Source organism: Manis pentadactyla, chromosome 14 (genome assembly GCF_030020395.1).
Source record: "Manis pentadactyla isolate mManPen7 chromosome 14, mManPen7.hap1, whole genome shotgun sequence".
NCBI classification, from domain to species: domain Eukaryota; kingdom Metazoa; phylum Chordata; class Mammalia; order Pholidota; family Manidae; genus Manis; species Manis pentadactyla.
The window spans coordinates 5,054,978-5,075,509 of NC_080032.1; the positions used below are offsets into that span (position 1 = coordinate 5,054,978).

The 20,532-nt window shown below is 63.1% G+C and overlaps 1 protein-coding gene across 8 annotated transcripts in view; it reads left to right on the plus strand.

Moving 5' to 3' along the window:
- The window catches only part of CABIN1 (calcineurin binding protein 1), a 157,193-nt gene that overhangs the window by 130,298 nt on the left and 6,363 nt on the right, over positions 1–20,532 (plus strand). For all 8 annotated transcript variants that reach the window (XR_008993846.1, XM_057492208.1, XM_057492206.1 and 5 more), the window contains 5 exons: positions 13,013–13,176; positions 14,098–14,194; positions 15,064–15,735; positions 16,925–16,999; positions 20,012–20,294. Coding sequence is in view for 7 of the 8 variants with exons in the window: in XM_057492208.1 (XP_057348191.1) it covers positions 13,013–13,176; positions 14,098–14,194; positions 15,064–15,735; positions 16,925–16,999; positions 20,012–20,294 (1,291 nt within the window). In the remaining variant the exon portion in view is untranslated. The remainder of the gene's footprint in view (positions 1–13,012; positions 13,177–14,097; positions 14,195–15,063; positions 15,736–16,924; positions 17,000–20,011; positions 20,295–20,532) is intronic.

Sequence of the window (20,532 nt, forward strand, 5' to 3'; positions counted from 1 at the left end):
GGGGTGGGGAGGTGGCTCCCAGAGCCAACTGCCTATTGCCCTCGCCGTCATTTTCGCCCTCTCCCTGGTGACCCGCTTGTCCTGGAGTTGGAGTGGGAGACGGCCTGGAAAAGCCCCTTTAGGGACCAAGTCACGTCCTCAGGATGTTTGTTATCTTCTTAGGATTAGTTATTGAAGTTGGTTTTGGAGGTTGGAGGTCGGACATCCCTTGGAAAGGCAGTGAGGCTCCCTGATAGTTTGGGGCTCCTCCTGCACTGAGGGTAAGGGAGCTTCCTAGAGGTCCAGGCCTGTCTGTAGCCCAGGGCCACATGCCCACTTCTAACATCATTCCTTCTCACGGTTAGAGAAGGTTCCAGCTCACAGGTTAGAGGAACTGCCCGCTGCTCTTAGGATAAAGGCCCCCCTAGGCTCAGGGAGTCCCTCGGAGCTTACTGTGACCAGGCCAATGAGCAAGAGTGACATTCCAGGAACAGGCTGGAAAACACCCTTCAGCACCAGACAGGTGGCCAGGAACACCCCCACCCTCCCAGGATTGACCAGGGCAGCCAGCTCACAGGTTAGACCAGCCCCTCCCTGCTTGCTGGGGGTCCTGCTGGCCTGTGGGTGAGTGTGAGCATGGTCTAGGTGGCCTGGCCCCCTGGGCCCCTGAGGCTGGCAGAGTGCAGTAGGAACCCCCCAATCTCTTAGGCCTTCAGGAGTGGCCTTGAGATGAGTGAGCAACAGTCTCTCCTGGGCAATGGTCAGAGGCCTGTGCCCTGCACATCCAGGTGCTTTATGGGCAATTGAGACCCATGGGGCTCTCCTGTATAGGGTGCTGACAAACCCCAGGAGGGGCACAAGGCGCCTTCATGCCTAAGAATTCTCACAGACCTGGTTTGGGCATGCCCACCAATGTCCACTGTCGCAGCACTTTCACACGAAGCCCCAGGCGGCTCCAGTGTGCACAGGTGTGCATCCTCCTGGGGGCTTGGGCAGGGTGACTCAACTCCCTGTCATGGGGCTCAGTGCCGTGCCTGTCAGCTTGAGTTGATGGATGCCCATCTCATGGGGCTCTGAAGAGGGCTGGCACAAACCATGGCTCGGGGTGCAGGAAGCAAGACTGAGGAACTGGAGACCACTGAGAGCAGACATTATCCCAGGAAGTCTCCCCATAGGCTTTTCTTGGCAGGGGCCCAAGACAGACCCCGAGATCCCTTCACCCACTGCAGGCCTCCCTCCCGCTGGGACAGCCCTGCTGCCACAGCCCACCCTGGGCCTCAGTGTGCCCATGAGAGCGCCCCTTCCAAGCTCTGTGTGGGAGGGCACGAGTGCCAGGGAGAGCTGGGTGCCGGCAGTGACCAGATCCAGAGGTCCAGACACGGGCTGGCATCAGAACCACATGCTCAACACTGACCGTTTCTTCCTGGCCTAGGTGTGAAGAGCTCCTGTCCTCAGCCCCCTTTGGGCTGATTTGATCTTACAGGAAGTAGACAAGGTATGAAGTGAGTTCATGTGCTGTGCAAGGTGCAAGCCTCACTTGTCTGCTCCAGCCTTTGGTACAGCTGGGAGGAGTGGCCCAACCAGCTGTGGAGCAGGCCAGGCCTGGGGGGCCATTGCTGTGTGACTCTGAACCATCCCCAACCTCTCTGAACCTATCCCCACACCTGAGTGTCAAATGACAATATGCCAGTAGATGGTAAGGGGCTGTTAAGACTTGAGTGACATGCAGATTTAGAACACCCTACCTGAAACTTGACCCGTTGTGGACACTCAGTTGGGAACCCCTTGTCCTTACACAGGCTTGGGGAGGCTTGTGCTCAGGCCTCTCTCCCTGCAGGTGAGTGACCTCTAGGAGCCAAGGCCTGGTTCTTCCAGCACCTGGCAGGGAATAGTAATCTTCAGGGGGTGCCAGACACTGCTTCTGTGCCTCTAGGAGGGAAGGGGGACAGACAGTGTGGCATCACCCTGACTGAAGGGATAGGTGGAACCCTTGTATTTTGGACTAGGGGCACCTGGTGGGCACGTGGGGAGCCTGGGAACGCTAGCGGGCAGGTGCCATCCTGAATGTAAATAGCCATCCTGAATATAAATAGGTGGAAACAGCCTGCTCAGGGAGATGTCCCCAGGACAGGGGGCAGGTGGATCTGAGTCCTCTGGGTATGTGGGGAGGGAGGAGGGGATGAGGAGCTCCTGGTGCTGAGGTGGTGGTGAGAGAGAAACTTGTCTGGGGGTGGAGGCCAGCCCAGGGCTTGGGGCAGAACCTCTGCATCCAATCCTGTTCCTGCCTTTGCTCAGCCCGCCTTTCCTCAGATGGCACGGGAGGAGCAGCTAGTAGTGGTGGGCAGTCCGGGGCAGCCTGGCCCACAGGAATTGGGGAGGGATGCGCTGTGTGCACACTGGACCCGTGGGCGTTGGGGCCATGGCAGGGTGCTCTCGGGGGAGGCTCTTCCCCTCTGAGCCCAGGCCCCATCTGAAGAATGAACGCAGCACCTGCTTCCAGGCCCCAGCAGAGCAGCCCCTCCCAGAGCTCTGCAGCTGTTCTTGGGTTGCAGAGGCTGAAGGGGAATCCGGAGCCTACCTGGCTCTTCCCAGCCCTGCCACTCCCGTCCCTCGGCCCAGGGCCTTCTCCCGCTGGCCCTCACACCCCAAATGGAAGATGAGGCCCTTCCCGTTTGCCTGGGCATCCGTGTTCTTCTCTCCCCTGCTGACGATGTTACTGGGAAAGTCATCACTTCACCTCCCACTGCCCCGTAGGATCAGCAAGGACAGCTCACCGTGGCTGCGTGTCCCCCCCACACCCACACCTTGCCCTCCACAGGGCCCTCGCGTGGCACAACTCCAGGGGGCGCCGTTCGTATAGCTGTTGCCTGCAGGGTGAGGACAGCCTCCCGCTGCGCGGGTTGCGCCCCCCCGGCCGGTCGGCAACCCCACCACCCCCGGCTGCCGGGCCAGGGAACCCGCGAGGATTGGCCGGCAAGTCAGTTGTGTTGCTGGGCCCGCTTCCAGGCCGAGCGAGCGAGCGAGCGAGAGCCCGCGCCCCGTCCGGCTCTGCCTGCCCCGCCCCGGCCCGCCGCGAGCGAGCGAGCCTCCGCGGCCATGGCCCGGCGCCTGCCCTAGCTTCGCTGCACAGATGCCACGGGGGAGCCGGCGGGTAGGAACTTGCTCGGGGCCAGGGGGGCGGGGGCGGGGGTCTGCGCCACGGCTGCCTCTCCTCCTCAGCCCGCCGGCTCCCCGTCCGGGGCTTTGACTCAGTCCTCCCTGGGGCGGCCGCCCCCCGTCCCAGCCCCTGGCCCCCGCCAGGCGCGGCAGGAAGCTCGCGGGCAGTGGTTTCCCGGGCGCCGCTGCGGAGGAAGTCGGCCGGCCGCGGGGCCGTGACGCCCCCATGCCCCCGGGACGGCGCCCTGCACAGCGTCAGGTGGGCGGCCGGGCGGCGCGCGGGGGCGGGCACCGGCGGAGCCCGCACTCGAGCCCGCGCCGCCGGGGGGGAAACCTGCGCGGCGAGCCCTGGGCGAGCCCAGTCCGACCTAGCCCGGGGCCGCGAGCCGGCGCGCGGGGATGTGCGCTGCGCTGCGCGAAAGCGAAAGCCGCGCCCCGGGCCATTGGCCCGGGCAACTTCGCGGCGGGTGGCGCCGACACGGAGCTGTCCTGGGCCGCTCCCGGGGATGGTGAGCGGGCCGGCTGGGTGGGCAGCGGAGCCCGGGCGCAGCGCTTCTCCGGCTATAAATAGCTACCGTGCGGGGGCGGGAAGATGGTGCCAGCGCCTTACGAGCAACCGGCCTGCTCGGGAGCCCTGAGCTAGGACAGGACCTTGCCCCGCGTCAGAGGGGGGCGGGTGGGGGGGTAGAGAGGCGCGGGTGGGGGCACGGCACACGCAGGCGGGGCCGCGGTGGAGCTGCCAGCCCGGGCTTCCCCACGCACTTAGTTGTTTGCCGTTCCTGGTTTCCCCGAGAGGGGGAGGGGAGGGACAGCCCGGCAGTTCTGGGGACCTAGTTTGCGACGTCTCATTTGGTAGAAGAGGCTGGAAACGGGTGGCCGCCGGCTGTGGGCAAATTGCAGGTTTCCCCAGCCGCTGCCTGCACTGGGAACTTGTTACCTGTGGATGGCGCGGGGAATCCCTTGCCCTCGGCAGTCCAGCCAGGACCTCTCGTTTGTGGGGGGGTGGGGGTGGGAGGGCAACGGCGCCCCTGGCGGCCTCTCTGGCCAGCCCTGCTGGGTTTGCGTGGAAGCTGCAGGACTTCCTGCCCCCACGTTATGCTTGGGAATGGGGGGACACCTTAGGGACTGGAGCAGGAGCATGTCTTAGGGTGCTGTGGGAGGGGCAGTGCTCTTAACTCCCCAGGGCATCAGGAAGATGGGAAAGTGACCACTTGGAAACTCAGCCCTGGCCCCAAAGGCCTCAGGACCCCTGAGCAGGGTGGCTCCTGAAGGAGAAGAGCCATCTGGGCCAGGGGTCAGAGGCGCTGCCCTGCAGGTGTGGCGTTGTAATGCTTGCCTTGGTTGGAGGCTAGTGGGGTGGAGTGGGAAGAGCCAGGTAGGCTGAGTTCTGCTCTAGTCTCAGCTCCCTGCTGGCTGTGTGTCCTGGAGCAAGTCTCCCCTGGTAATGTGTAAGTGAAATCATGTCGGGGAGGCTGGGCAGGCACCCTGTGAGCGCCTCAGGGGCTCTCAGGTACCAAGTGCAGCCCTACATACCCTCCCCTGCCCTTCTCCAAGTGATCTTGCTGTTCAGGAGGTTTATGTGGGTTTTCAGGTGACAGGTGTCTCCCCAAGACTGGAGGATGCTGGTATCCACCCCAAGGCTGCTCCTAACCCCAGGGCCTTACAGTCCAGACTGCATCCCATTTTGGGGTCAGGGTGCAGCACCAAGGCTTTTCTGGAAACAGCAGAAAGTCTTTGTGTCTGGGTGCCGGGGAGCACCTAACCCACCCAGCACCCAACCTGCAGGGCCTCCTCACTCTCTCCAGCTCACAGCACCTGTGCAGCAGCTGGTCCTGCAGCGCCCCCACGCCCGCCTCCTGGGAATGGGATGCCAGCAGGTTCCCCACCCTCGCCTGGTGAAGCACTGAGTCACTGCTGTACCCACGCCAGGGGGTGCTGTGGGAATCCCTCTGCGGGGAACAGGCTCTCCCTTGGGTGCTCGCAGCACTGGGTTCTCTGTGAACAGGAACACTAGCTTGCTCACGTGTCATATTGTGGCATGTGGCGCTAGCTGGGGACTGGAAAGGCCCAGGAAGACGGGCCCCTCCCCCACTGTCTTGGGCCAGCTCCAGGAGAGCGCCTGCTGCTGCATGCCCAGCCTGTCCCCTCGGGGGGCTCCATCCCAGAGGCAGGGAAAAGGGCCTGTGGAGAAGGCTCTTCAGCCAGCAGTCTTTATGATGGTCCTGAAGACCCAGCCCCAGATGCCCACCAGTGGGGGATTGGATGAGTCATGACACACCTGTGGGGTGACACTGTGGTCATTTTAAATGATGGGGAGTTTTATGTGTTCTGTATTTACTGAGTTGAAAATTAAGATAAAAATTACACATTCTTTGGTCCCCTCTGCTCAGGACACCCCAGGTGGCAGGTAAATCCTAGGGGCCTGTGCTTTTCCTCCACATTTGGCAGAGGCTCCCCCCTCGCTGGCTTTTGTTCCTCTCTGGCTTCTCTCTGGCCTTCCCTGAACACCCCTTCCCTGAAGCCCTTGTTGTCTGAGCCCATTCCTCCCTGTACCAGCCTCTCTTCTGCCGCACTCCCTGCCTGACAACCATGTGTGTCTGTCCCACTAGCAGGGACCCCCTTTTGGGGGTGTGCCTGGCCTATCCACATAGTCCCCCACCCCTGGGATGCACTTGGCTCTCTGCACAGTGACGTGCCCTGGGGTACCCAGGAGCCACTCCAGAGCAGACCCTGCGTTGGGCCTCCCCAGCTTCTGAAGGGGGGTCCATCTGGGGCATGAACTCCCCAAGACCTGTTCAGGCCTTGGCCCACACGGCACAGGGAGCTACTCGGAGCCGCTCCGGAGCTGCACTGAGCTAGAGGGGGCTCAGAAGCCAGGGTTGGTGGTTTTAACCCGGAACATTCCTTTCCTGGAGGGTCCGCAGGCAGGCCTAGTGGGCCCGTGTCCCTGTCTGCCTGGCCTGCCTCTCCCGTGGGAGTCGCCCGCCCCCAAGGAGCTCCCTGAGACTTGCTCTCATCCCAGGTCATAAGCTTCCCAGGGGGCTGGGGGTGCCCGTGAGCAGAATATATGCAGCCCCCCCCTCCTGTACCCCCTCCTGCCTGCCGCTGGGCAGCTCCAGGTCCAGGGGGCCATAGCATGGCAGGCCAGGATTCAGGCCAGTGGGACTGGCTGCTGGCCTCCAAAGCTAGATCATTCCTTGGTCAGGGCCAGGCCTGGGAGGGCCCCCGTGCAGAAAGGCCCCTCTGGATGGGGAAGCCTGGTGTGAGCTGGAGGGGAGAGGGTCCCCTGTACGTGGCTGACAGCCACCCGGCCTGCTGCCTGCCCACCCGTCGCCTCCTCAGGTCGAGCCCCGGGGTCTCCTCAGAGTGCTGTTTCCTCCTCACCTCTCCCTCCGCAATGCCTCCGCAGGGTGCCCGGCCTGGCTGCTTTGCAGCCTTCCTGGGTGCTCTCAGGTGTTGCTCTCTCCTCTGTCCACCTGTTGAGACTCTCCTGATGCCCCAGCTGGGCATGGCACAGTACCAGCAGAGTGGGAAGGGGCCGTGCTTGAGTCCTGTGGGTGTGGCTGCACGGAACAGTGGGAGGAGCCCAGGAGCCCAGGAGAGTTCTGGAAGACCAGGGCCATGGGCTGTTCCCACAACAGGGGCGCAGGGTACTTGATTACGAAGGCCCCGAGGCAGCCGGGCACTGGAGGATGCAGATGCTCCAGTCCCAACCTGCCCCTCCAAGGGCATATTCTCAGGTCTTCAACAGCCCTGGCCCCAAACCAGAGTGATTCGGGATCACTGCCTAGTTCTCTGTGCCTCTGTTTCTGTGACCGCGAGTCAGAGTGCATTGCTGATGTCGTGTTCCTTTGCAAGCATTCAGGGTCAGGGGGCTGGGAGAGAGCCAGGGAGGAAGAACCTTGCCCCTGCATCCTGGTCCCACCCCGGGGTCACTGGGCAGCCCCTGGAAACTGAGGGGTGGGTTGATGACATGCTCGGACTGCCCTTGCCAGTGTGGGTGTGGGGTGATTCCGAGTCCCTGAGCCTTGACCACCCTGTGACAAGCCCATACTCCGGGTCTGAGTGTGGCTTGCACAGAGCAGAGTCCGGCTGGGCCACACCTCTTGCCTGCCTTCTTTCTTGCACTGGTATCACCAAGCTGCTTGTTTTCCTGGGGGGACTTCGCCTGTGCCCTTGGAGTGGAGGAGGCTCCAGGGGGAGCCATGACTGAAAAATTGGGGCCCACGCCCCATGAAAAGGTGGGGCTTGGGTTGTGCTGTCAAGGATGACCTGAGCAGCCACCCAGCAGAAGTGGTTGAGCTAAAAACTCAAACTATGTCTGGGCCTGTGGCCTTGGGCTTCCAAGCTCAGACTTGGCCCTGGGCTGGGTGAGCAGGCTATGCCTGCAGCCCTGCAGGGGTGCAGAGAGCCAGGGGTCCTTGTGGCCTACACTGAGGCAGTTAGGGAGGTATGGACTGGCCAGCCAGTCAGGACTCTGGGGAGAGAGGAGTCCCCTCCTCCAGGAAGACCACAGTGTGTGGGGATAGCATGAGCCATGGGCCTGAGCACAGCCTTGGCCTGGCAGCCAGAAGCAGTGCTCAAAGCCAGCTGGGCCATCTGTTGTCCGTCATCTCTCTGGGGTGCCACCTGGCAATGTTACGGTGACTGGATGCCAAAGCCTCATGGCCCCCTTGCCCAGGCCCCAGCCTCGCCCTACTTCCCAGCACCCCCTCATAAGTGGACAGTGTATTTGTGGGTAAGAACACAGGCTGGCCCAGCACTGCCCCAGCTCTCAGCTCCGCTGGGCTAGTCTCCAGGGGCCCTGGCTATGGGGCTGGCCCTACCCTCCACGGACCTCCAGGCTCATGCCACCTGGGGCTTAGCTTCTGAAGCTGTTTCTCAAGAGCAGCAGGAGGAGGCCCAAGTCTCCAAGCCGCAGGGAGGGTCTGGTAACTTGCGTCAAGCATTCAGCCCATGGGGCTCTGTGAATTATTCAGGTGGTTGGTCTGTGTCGGTGACCTAATATGCCAGCCAGAAGCCACTCTGCTGGGTTGGGGGTCAGCTGAGATGCTCTGGGTGAGACACTTGCACATGGGCATAGCTGTGGGCACAGTGCCAACGCTTCTAAGTGCTCTGAGGCTGCTGTGTATGCTCCCAGCCGTGCACAGCTCTCCAGGCAGGCATCATGCCTTCAGGCATGATGCCTGCAGACCTGGGAGTGGGGTGGAGGGTGCAGATTTCGGGGGAAATCCAGAAGAGCAAGGCAGGAGGGCAGCTGGGCCGGGGGTGCAGGGAGGGAACTAAGATGGCCTGACTTGTGGCCCCCTAGGCCCCACCTGGCACCAGTGCTACTTTCTTCCCTCAAGGGTGAGCCCCACCACAGACCCTCCTCCTGGTGGGGTCCCTGCTGCCCCTGTCCTCCAGGCCGCCCAGTGCTGGCCTCCCCCATCTGCTGTCAGCAGGCCTCTTCTCAGGCAGGGCTGCCTGCTCCCTGCCAATGCTCTGGCCCGGCTTGCTCTTCCCTTGCCACCTGCTGCACATCTCCTGCACCCTTCCTGAGGTCTGCATGTGTGCCCTCTGGGGTGGGTGCTCTGGGGCTTCAGCGAGAGCAGCAGAGACCTGGCCTGGGTACCTTCTTCCCCTGTGTGGCAGTCTCTCGCCTAGCACCCGTCTCTCCCCTGGGAGCCCCCTGATTTGCTGGGGGGCTTCATAGCCCTCCCCAGGCACAGCTTTGCTGAGGGCTGGTACAGGGCAGGAGGGAGGGGATGTGCTTTGGCTTCCCTGTCTCAGGGGTGCTGGTATTGTTGGGGCTCTGGCTGCAGACCCAGAAGCCCAGCACTGCCTGCTCAGGCAGAGGCAGGTTGTTGGCCTGCTTGTCACCCTGCCAGCTTGTGGCTCTGCCTGGTGGCTCCCACCCTCAAGCCAGCTGTCCTTCCCTGGAGGCCAGCCTCCTGTCTGCAGGAACCTCCTAGGGCTTAGGGTGCCTGTGGTTGCCTTCTGACTTTCTGCAGACTCTGCCTGATTGTTTGGTCTTCTGTCCTTACTGAAATGCGTGGTGCTCTGTTCTGCCCATGTGTGCATATCTAGAAAGGAAATGGATTAATGGGGAGCCCTCATGGACAGGATCCAAACTGAGCCCCGAAACGTGATGCGAACTAGACCTGTCCTCCCGGGCTGTGTTCTGGTCTTGGCCCTCATTGGGGATTGGCCAAAAGCCCCTCAGGGTCTGGCTCCCAGCCTTAGGGACCCCGTGTCTCTCCGCAGTGATTACGGCAGACATGCCTGGCCCGTGGGGAGGCCGCTCAGCCAGGTACTCAGTCAGTGCTGAGGTGGAAGGTGGCCCAGCTGGCCCCAGACGTGACGAGGGACCCCACAGGCACTCTGTGCTCAGCTGCAGTCCAGCAGTGCGGCCGGGGCAGGCTGCCCCTCACAGGCCTGGGATTCCCACCTATCCAGTGAGCAGGCTCACCCCGCTAAGTGTGCTTGAAAATGCCTGTAGTTGTGTAACTGATGCCACCAGATTCATCAGTGCCCAGCTGGGAGCAGTGTCCTGGAAATCAGAAGGGGTATAGGAGGAAAGGGGAGGGCAGGGAGGGCAGTCCCAAAGGGTAAGACAGGCAGGCGAGCCGTGCTGTGGCATGACAGGGAGCAGGTGGCTGGCAGACCTGCCTCAGTGTCCATGTGGAAGGCGGTGCCTTGCTTTGGTGAGCAGACAGCACCCTCTGCCCCCACCCAGTTCTTGGTGGGCCCGCGGCATGTGCCCCTCCACAGGCCAGGTCAGCCCGCCTCAGGGAGTTCTCAGCACGCTTATTGGCTCAATTTGGCATGTACCCCTGACAGCCCCCCCCACACAATGCCCCCGTGCCTTTGGTTCCAGAGCTTAGGAGTAAGAGCAGGCATTTGGGGTCTCTTTTTACAGAGGGCCAAATGTATTTAACTTCTGGCAGTACCTTCTCGGCCCCCCCTTTCCCGGGGAGAGAGGAGAGCCAGCCCAGGACTGACCTAGAGCCTGGCCAGGGGGGCCCCTGGCAGCCTGAGGCCCCCCCGCCCCCAGTGAACATGCTACTTCCTGCAGCTGTGCTGGTGACGTGTTGTCATGGCCTTTTTGCAAGAAGGCATGCCGCCATCCCCATCTCCACCTGCAGTGTAGGGTTCACCCGCACACCCATTTGTTCTGTGAGCAGAATGGACTCCCACCTGCCTTGGAAGTCTCTAGGGTGAGGGGCTGGCAGAGACATGGAGCTCGGCTTCCCTGGGCAGAAAGTCCTTCTCAGGCTGGGCACCCCACCTGCTCTGCCAGATTTGCATCAGGCCCCTGGGGACCCAGAGCTGATGAAGACCCACTCCCACCTAGGACACGTTCCCAGCTATAGACTCCACCCCTGACTGAGGGGCTGACCTTGAGTGGTCCTGAATGAGTCTAGGGAGCAGCAAGCCAGGAGGGCTTCAAAGAGGAGGTGACATCGCAGCCAGGCCTAGGAGGACCCAGGAGAGCTTACTGGCAAAAGAGGTGGGCGGGCACCTGAAAAGGCAGGAAGCATGAAATCCATGGCTATGCAAGTGGTTGGTGAGCTTCTGGAGCTGGAGGAGTGGTGCAGGGGCCAGCGTGGCTCCCGGCTCCAGCTCAGGCAGTGAAGGTTGCTGTCTGTCGAGCCGGGGGGGATGCGACCACATTGTCCTTGTCCAGACTTCTCCTGGCCCAGGTGGGGGTGCATGGATTTGAGGGCAAGGGTGGGAGAAAGAGGATGAGCCCTGGGCTGGGGTAGGGACCTCAGGGGCCCCAGGTGCAGACTCAGATGCCAGGGGTGCCAGCAGAGTGTGAAGAAGAGACAAGTCTCTTTCTGATAATTACCGTAAGATGAAATGGGTCACCTCTAGAGCTTCCCGTGTATTCATGCCGGGCGCCCACCTGGTGGGGGGTACAGGGGGTGCCCAGGCACCTGACTTGCCCGGAGCCCGTTGAGGCACTGTGCCATGTTCTGCGGCCCCCCTGACCCAGGCCTCTGCCCACCCCTCCACCACACTGACCCCAGGTCCCTGGCAGCCTAGCTTTGGTAGACACGGCATGGGAGACACAGCCGCTTCCCGGGGGAGGGTGCAGGAAAGTCGGCACCCCTCTCCGCGCATGCACGCTCCCAAACACAGTTTGGAGGGGCACACGTGATTGAAGTCATCCTCCCTGAGAGTCCGTCGGGGAGAGCTGGGGACACTCTACCCCCAGCCGTTGGTAAGGGCCGCTGGGGGCAGCCTTGTGCCCTGTACCAGGGCACTGGCAGGAGTAATCCCCGCGGGTCCTTCGGGTCTTCGGAGCCCTGGTCTTGGCAAGCGGTCAAGCAGGGCTTCTGGCCTCTCCCACCCCTGTTAGGTGCGAGGAGGAAGAGGTGCTGGAGGCTTCCCGCTGGCCCCTCAGGGCTCCTCCTCCCTGTCCTTGGAGCTGCCGTGTGACCCGCAGGGAGTCCGTCCTGGGCTCTGTGCTGCCCCTTCCCAGCGCCACTGTGCGAGGCTGTGGTGCCTCAAAGGGCCAGGCCCTTCCTTAGTCTCTCACGGCCAGATGTGGCTGGTGACGGAGACAGCACCCTCCTGGCCGCTGTCTCACACCTGGGGTGGGTTCTGGGCCCACCAGCCAGGGCAGCTGCTTGAGGCTGTCCCTCTTCCCCTCGGGCTTTTCCTGAGCTTCCTGGCAGGAAGAGGCAGCGTCTGTATCAGTGCCCTGGGCCAGGGGGGCCGCAGCCCCCGGGTTTCGTCTGATGTTGCCTTGTTCGGCACTGCCAGGGATGGAGGGTGGCTGCCAGCCTCCATGCCCTGCCACCGGCCTGCCCGGTGGGCCCTCCATGTCCAGTGTGCAGGCTCCAAGGACTCGGGGCAGAGGGTGTTAAGCTCGTCTCTTGCCTGACTGGCTCAGGGCTGAGGGTGCCCTGGCCCCGTCCCGGCACTGCTGGAGCAAGCTGGCTGTCGCAAACAGTCAAGCTCCCGTGGAAACTGGGCCTGGGAGGGGCCCCGCGTGGAGGAGGCAGCATTGCTCACAGCACTGGTCCATTGTGGGCAGGAATGTCTCTAGGGTGCCGGCTGTAGGGACCCATCTGGGAGTCCGCTCCTTCCAGGCCCCCCAGCTCCTGCCCCAGTGACAGGCATGTCTCCCAGTGTCCCTGCCCACAGCCACAGGCCTGCCCAGGTGTGAGCTTCTGTTCACTTGTCATTCACTCCCTCTGACATCCTTCCCGTCACCACGCTTTGTCCGGCCCCTGCTGGGCCGCGTGCCTAGTGCAGCAGCTAGCCACAGGGCTGAGGGGGATGGTGGCGGGGCTCCCCAGAGCCTGCCTGCCCCAGCTTGGCCTTCAGACAGCGGGGTTGGACCAGGAAGAGTGGGGAAGGGGGTCCCGCAGGGCAAATTGCTGTACAAAGGGGTTGGAAGGAACTCAGGCCCCCTGGGAGCTGCAGGTCATTTGGCCCATCCCTTTACTCTCTGGGTGCTGCTGAAGGGCGTGCGCTTGGGTGGGGCCCAGGCCAGAGCCTTCCTGGCCCGCAGCAGCCGCCAGAAGTTCAGGGTGGCCACCCTGTGACTTAGTTCATCTCTAGGAATTGCTCGGTCCCGTGGCTGGACTGACACCTGTGTGGAGATGCGTGGGCTTCGGGCTTCTCCCTGCTGTGATCGGTCATGGCCTCTGTGCTTCCTCTAGGGGACAGAGCACGTAAAGGTGCCTCAGAGCCGTGCAGAAGAGGAGGACGCACAGCAGCGCGTCTCCTTTGCTGCTGTTTATAGGAGGAAGAGGTGGGGGTGGCTGCAGTCCTGTGCCCTTCAGGACAGCAAGAAGGATCTCAGGCGGCCTGGGTCGGAGTCCTCTCTGGCAGGTTCCAGAGGCAGCAGGCTCCCTCAAACACCTTGTCCGTCACACAGGGCATCTGGCGGATACCTGTGGATGAGATCGACCGGCCGGGCAGCTTTGCCTGGCACATGAACCGCTCCATCGTGCTGCTGCTCAAGGTGCTGGCCCAGCTCCGGGACCACAGCACCCTGCTGAAGGTGTCCTCCATGCTGCAGCGGACCCCAGACCAGGGCAAGTGAGTGTAGCGCCTGTCGCAGCAGGGCCCTGCTGGGCATACACGCAGCCCCACGTGGGGCGGCTGGCCCTACTGTGGGTGAGCGCATGAGTGCACACACGGCTGGAGCCCCTTAGCCCCATCCACCCAGGGCGTCTCTCCACTGGTCAGGGAGCCCAGCCCAGCCCTTCCCAGGGTCCTCTCTGTCCTGGTGTCTAGAAGCCAAACGGCAGCCCCCCGGCTGAACACAAGCTTCCCCGCTGGTTTGGGTGTCTCCATCAAGACCCTGGACAAGCCCGCCCTTGCCTGGGGCTCTCAAGGATGCTGTCAAGTTGTGGGGAAAGCAGGTGCCCAGGTGATGACTGGGTAGCCAGGCAAAGGCCAGTAATAACACTCTGGGCAGCAGGGACTAGGCGTCAGAGGTAACCAGGGATCCCCTGCCAGAAAGGAAGAGACAGACCAAGGGGCATCTATGGCAGCTGCCACTCACTGGGACTCGGGTGGGAAGATTCCTGGGAAAGACACGCTCAGGTGTGGTCTGGCCCGGCTAGGGGACCTGGGGCTGCTGCTGGGCCAGCAGCTTGCCCTCCCTGTGCCACCGCAGCCCTCACTGTCTTACTCAACTGTCCTGTGCCAGTTGCTGGGGAGCTGGGAGCCTGGAGACAGGCTTGGGGGAGAGAAGCCAGAGGCCCCCAGCTTTCACTGAGCCCAGCCCTGCCCACCCTGTCCCAGGGCACATGGCAGGCCCAGAGGGTCCTGGGCAGCCTGTGCTGGGTGTGGAGGGAAGAGGCTTAGGGCAAACTTCTGGGGAGTGGACCCCTGGCAGTGGGCAGGTGGGCCGCTGAGGAACTGGCAGGTGTTCCTGGGTCGGGGCAGGGTGAGGGCCACCGTCTAGCCATGCTGTACGGCTCTGATGCTCTTGTCCTCCCCGTGTACCCACAGGAAGTACCTGCGAGATGCTGACCGCCAGGTCCTGGCGCAGCGGGCCTTCATCCTCACCGTGAAGGTGCTGGAGGACACACTGAGCGAGCTTGCGGAGGTACACGGCCCACTGCCCTCTCCTCTCCCAGGTGGCAGCCCCAGCCCACCACTCCCATGCCCCTGGGCAGGTCCCTGTGTCCCCGTCTATGGAGTAGCACTCCCTGCCTCCTTGGGTGGGTAATGCCAGTGCAGTAACAAATTCACAGACATTTACTGAGGCACCGCCGTGCTTGGCGAGTGGCCCCAAAGCTGATGAGGATAGTGATGACAGTGACCCTCCCGAGCAGCACCTCCCCTGCAGGACAGACTGATGACAGCAGCTCTGATAAGGGAACAGAGAGCCAGGCTGGCATCCCCTCGCCCCCGCCCTGGCAGCTCCTGTGGGCTGAGAGCGCCATGCACACTTGGTCCTTCCCCACACTCCAAGGCAGGTGCAGTCCTCACCCCGTTTCACAATTGAGCACCCTGGGGCCCAGGGGCTCAGGTCACCAGCCTAGCAGGAAAGGTGGTTGGGGCCTCAGCCAAGGCAATCAGCTGCGATGCCCCCTGCCCAGTCAAGACTAGCTGGTCCTGGTGCTGGGGCTCAGGGCAGCACCCCGAGACCCTCCCCTGGCCTCTGTGCACTGGGGCACGTGAGAGCCTGGAACAGGACTCAGCTCAGCAGCAAGTGCACTTGGCGCCTGTCAGGCATCCCCCCAGTGAGACACCCAGGACAGCCCTGAGGGCTACACTTAGAGAAAGGCCGTCCCAGCACAGGCCTTCCTCAGTCAGGTCCCCAGGCCCAGCCCTGGCCAGTGACCAGATGGGTAGAGCCAGAGCAGCCTTGGATGGGAGAGGCCTGGGATGGGCACACCTGGCACCCAGGGGTGCTTTGTGGTGGTGGAAACACCAAAGACACAGAGTCTTTTATCTTTGGTTTGCTCATAGGGGTCAGAACACCCAGGGCCCAAGGCCTGTGGCCTCCCGGGAGCCAGGATGACCACTGATGTCCCCCACAAGGCCAGTCCCGAGGATGACCAGGAGGGCCTCCCTCACCCCAAGAAGCCCCCTCTGGCTGATGGCTCAGGGCCAGGAGCCGAGCCAGGGGGCAAAGTGGGCCCCCTCAACCACCAGCCTGTGGCCATGGACGCAGGAGATGGTGCAGCTCAGGGAGGGGAGCAGAAGGACAAGGAGAGCTCGCGGGCAGGGCCCATGGAGCCTATGGACACGGGCGAGGCCACCACTCGCCGTTTGGGCTCGGAGCAGGTGCTGCCCCTGCAGCCAGGTCGCCCCCCGAGGGACCGGGGCCCTGAGAGCCGACCCTCTGAGCTGTCCCTGGAAGAGCTGAGCATCAGTGCCCGGCAGCAGCCTGGCCCGCTCCTGCCAGTCCAGCCGGCCCCTGACAGCATTGCCACCGCCCCTGGGGCCAGAGCACCCAGCCGCCCCGAGGAGCCACCCCCACGGTCCAGCCGCAAGAGGAAGCTCCTGGAGGACTCAGAGTCGGGCAAGACCCTCCTGCTGGACGCCTACCGCGTGTGGCAGCAGGGCCAGAAGGGCATGGCCTATGACCTGGGCCGCATCGAGAGGATCATGTCCGAGACCTACATGCTCATCAAGCAGGTGGGTGGCTGCGGGGCCAGCCTGGCAGTGCTGCTCATGAAGGTCATTCCCAGATGTCCGGGTCTGCCAGGGCCCTTGGGGGTTGGTGTTGGGTCACGCCAGCCCCACCCCTGCTGGTTGCTTAGCAGCAGCTGAGGTTTTCTACAGTGAGCACAAGTAGGCCTAGAGTCAGACAGACAGGAGTGCATCAGATCACCATATTATATGCTGGGAATGCTAACCGTGTTGTCAGCTATAGCTTGATAAAGCTGGTGAAAATACACAAAAGAGAAGAGAAAAAGGAGAAACAATGAGTTTTAGAAAGTCTTAAAGGAGCCGAAACCACTTTGAAGAATCTCATCAAACCCACACGGGGAGACAGGAGCCCTGAGCCCGTGGCCGTGACAGGCACTGGGCCACGTTCTAGACCATCGTGGTGCCATCTGGAGCATGCCTGAGTGTGTGAGGAGGCTCTGTCTCCCTTCTGATTTTGCCTCTTTTTTTTTTAATGCATTAGGCACATAGCTTTTTCTCTATTAAAAATGATGTCCACAGGAGGAGCCCCAGAAATGGCTGGCGCAAACAGGGTGACCATTCTGAGATGTGGTCTCTTCCCAAATCATGTCGGTTTGCAATGCGGCTTCTAAGTGCCTGTTTTATCACCTCCTCACCAGCAGCCGATATTAACTTTTGTTTTTGCTGCCGATTAATTGGGAGAAAAACAAGCCCTGTGTTCCCCTGCTGGTGGGGCAGGCCCTTTGCCCACACTGCCCGCCTCCACATGGGCTGTCTCCCGTATACTCTGCCCACGGCTTGTTCCTTCCCAGCCTTGTGCCTACCTCCCATGCCTTGGCCCTTGGTCTCCAGGCCAGTCAGAACTGCCCTCCACCCCAGGCCTCGGATTCCAGAAGGCCTGGCATCTTGCCCACTTGAGGCAGGCTCAGATCCTGCCAGCCTCAGCCCCTGAAGATGAAGTAACATAGCCACAGAGATGAACTTGGCATGGCCAGACAGGCCCAGAGCTGTGGTCCTGGGGATGGGCCCGGGAGATGGATGTGCCCCTGTCCAGGCTTCCCGGGCAGGGCTGGGGTCCCAGAGGGCCCACAGTGGGAGGGCTTTTCACAGCCGCTGACCCAGGGCATGGCAGGGACCGGGAGGAGACCAGCCACCACGGCCTGGGCCCTCTGACCGCAGGCATCTCCTTGCTCAGGTGGATGAGGAGGCCGCGCTGGAGCAGGCCGTGAAGTTCTGTCAGGTCCACCTCGGGGCTGCAGCCCAGAGACAGGTAAGCCTGACCCAGCCTGTGCCAGCCTTGCCGTGCAAGGCCCCCCCAATGCTGAGACCACAGGCTGTGGGCCAGGAGGAAGGTACACCCCAGGCAGGGGCTTCTCCTGTGGTCAGGGTGGGCCAGGGAGAGACAGAGCAGGCCCCTGGGCCTCTGACCCCTGGTCGGGGTGGGGCGCCCTTATGTGGTGGGTGGGGCCTTGGCAGGCTCAGACCCCAGCTCCGAGTGTATGATCTGAGGGGTCCCCTCAACCTTAACTACCTTTTCTGGAAGCGGAGATGACGGTCCCTGCGCAGCTGACCTCACCTGGAAAGGTTGTTCCGCCTGGACAGAGGGGGCAGAGTGAGGCTGGGGCTGGGCGGTGGGGGCCGGGGGAGTACCCAGCAGGGAGGAGGGCTGGGGCAGGGTTGGGGTCTCGTGCTGGCAAAAGACTCCCCGCTGCTGGGCAGAGGATGGCCGCTACAGGGCCAGGTGGGCGACAGGCGGGTCCAGGGGCTGTGAGAGGTGGGCTGGCAGGCATGACTGGGGACGGGGAGGTGGTGCCATGCGGCGGGGGAGGGTGGGCTCCGGGCCGGGCTCTGGCTGGCAGATGGGACCCTTGTGGGGCCCCAGGCTGGGGAGACCGGGTTCCGGCTGAGGCCAAGCCTCTCCTGAGGCAGAGGCTGAGCAGGCGGAAAGGCCAGGGTCCCGGACCCCAAGGGCCGTCAAGGCAGGGGCCCTGGGTGCAGGCAACCCCGAGGAGGGCAGGCGGGGCCGACCCCCAGGGCCGGACACCTGGCCCCAGGAGAAGCAGGACAGGGTGGGGTGGTGTCCGGGAGAGAGAGTGCCCAGGGGCCCACCTGCCTGGTAGGACTGAAGGAGGGGGCTCTCCCAGGGAGAGGCCCCCCTCAGGGGAGGGCCCAGAGGCAGGGTCTGACCAGTAATGAAGGGGGCACCCTGTCCAAAGCCAGGGGTGGGTGCAGTCGTGCTCGGTACACATCTTCTCCCCCCAGGTATCTCTGCAGGGGCGCCCCCCAGAGCAGGGGTTCTGGGCCAAAGGGTAGGACTTGCCATTTGAATAGGTGCTGCCTCTTGTCCCCCAGGGGTATCCCAGCAGTGAATGAGTGGGCCTTGCCCCCCACCCTCACCCACACCTCAGCATCTCCCCCAGGGACGGGCATCATGAGGGGGTCCCAAGGCAGGAGCCGTGGGTGGCGGGTGTCCACCAGTAGCCTAGGGAGCTGTGTCCCTGGTCCCCCAGCAGCCAGCTGGTGGCCACTTTCAATGTCCAGACGGGCTTCCTCTCCCTGGAATGGGGCATCAGGCCACCAGCCCTTCCTGGGTTCCAGGTCTGAGGACACCCAGAGGTTCAACCTTGACCAAGCAGCTGCGGCCAGGCCGCACAGGTGGGGCCCCACTCCCCAGTTGAGGGCCGTGATCCCGGAGAGACACACCCACCCCACCCCAGCCTGCCCTGTGGCAGTCCCCACCACTGTCACCGCCAGGTGGCCGGTGCTCACAGTGCGGCCCCAGTGACTCCCATGGCCTGCGTGGCCCTCACCACAGCCTCCGCTCTGTGGGACCAGAGTAACTGCCTGGGACCCCAGGGCAGCGCTTGGGCCCAGGGGTTCCACCTGTCACCTCTGTCAGTCCAGACGAGGGCAGGTGAACGCTGACCGCCCTGGGGAGAGCAGGGTTGTCTCCGATGCAGACTTTTTAAGGTGCTTTAAATGATAGAACCACACAGGAAACCCCCACCACCCTTCCCTAACCTGAGGCAAAAGAGGGTGCTGAGCTGATAGGACCCAAGGCCAGGGAGGCGTCCCATTTCTTAGGTAAGGAGATGGAGGCCCCAAAAGGACCAACACCCAGTTGGGGCCTGGCCTGCTGCGCCTGCCCCTCCGGGGGTGTCCGTTTTGCTGGAGGCAAGTCCCAGTCGCCAGGGCAAGCTGGTGCACACCTGGAGGGCATCCTGGACAGAATCAGAGGCTCATGCAGTCCCCTGCTGCCGAGGCCACACCTGCCAGGCGGGGACACAGCGCTCACCTCCCCCTCAGTGTGTCTGCCCACCCCATCGCAGAGGCCCAGGTGCCCCCCAGACCACAGGGAGCCGGGGACAGGGCATCTCAAGCGGAGCGAATGCCAGAAGGGAGGGTAGTTGTGGGGAGCAGCTCTCCCGAGTGCTCAGGTGCCCCCCGCAAGCATGAGGCTCCCAGCTGGCAGCCACGGGGAGGCCCTGCCGCTTGTGGGCCAGCTCAGGTGGTACGGTAGACCTGGGGCTGGGGCCCTGAGGGTGGGGGCTCATGCGCTGGCGCCCTCCCCACCTTACAGCACAACCCCGGGGAGCTGCACATCACACCGTCCGAGGAGGGTGGGCTTTGGGGGGAGCCTGGTGGCAGAGGGAAGGTGTGGAGGATGACAGGAAGGACCCCGGGGGCCCAGCCCGCCGCGAGTCCTGAAGGCCCGAGGTGCTCGAGCTGGGGCAGCTGAGGCCAGGCTGCAGGCAGAGAGCCTGGTGGCCCGGCTGGGGTAGCATCAGGCGTCATGACTTTGGGGCTAAAGCCTTGGACCTTGCAGCTGACTCTTGGGGTGTCACCTCTCACCCAAGTTCCCCTGGAACTCTCCACCAGTTGCCCATGAGAAGTTGCTCTCCATGACAAATTTCCCGTCACTGCAGTCCCAGGTCGGCCGCTGTGACCCCATGCCCCAGGTCATGGCCAACAGCACCCAGCCTAGCACCCAGCAGAGGGAGGGTGAGATTGGCTGGAAAGTCCACCCAGTCTGAGGTCCCTCTGCTGAGTCCTCACCAGCCCAGCCTGGACATCCTCCAGGGAGGTCTCTGGGTCCCCAGCAGTGTCCTAGCATTCACAGAACCCCAAAGGACTGCTGATGGGCCTCGTTGGCAGCATTGGGGCCAGAGCATGGCACCCTGAGGGCCATGTTGGCAGTCCTGGGCCCAGACAGCTTTCTGTGGGACAGTGTTGGCTCAGAGCTGCCCAGCCAGCCTTCCTTACCGCCCCTTTGTCCTTACAGGCCGCAGGGGACACACCCACCACCCCCAAACACCCCAAAGACAGCCGAGAGAACTTCTTCCCTACGGCTTTGGCTCCCACAGCCCCTGATCCCATGCCAGCTGATGCTCTACTACGGCCCAGTGAGACCCACGCCAAGCCTTGCCCTACACTGGCTGCCACCATAGCCCTCACCACCTGCCCTCCCGTGGCATCAGCCTCCATTCCAGACCTGGCCAAGGACCCTGGGCCTCCCCGGCCTCCCAGGCCCGAGGCCACCCCAAGCATGGCCTCTCTGGGCCCAGGTGAGTCCAGCATTTGGCAGTGAGTCCTGCTCCTTATGTGGAGACGGGGTGCGGCAGGGTGACCTCTAGCCCGGTGACCCTTGAGAGGCACATCATATGATGGAGGCTGGGGGGCACCGTGCTGGTCCTCTTGCCGGCCTCACCCCAGGCGGGCGCCCAGCACTCTTAACCCAGCCTCTGGTGCCCCTGTCCCCGTCTTTGAAGGAGGGTGGTAACAGCACCCTCACACAGGCGTGGC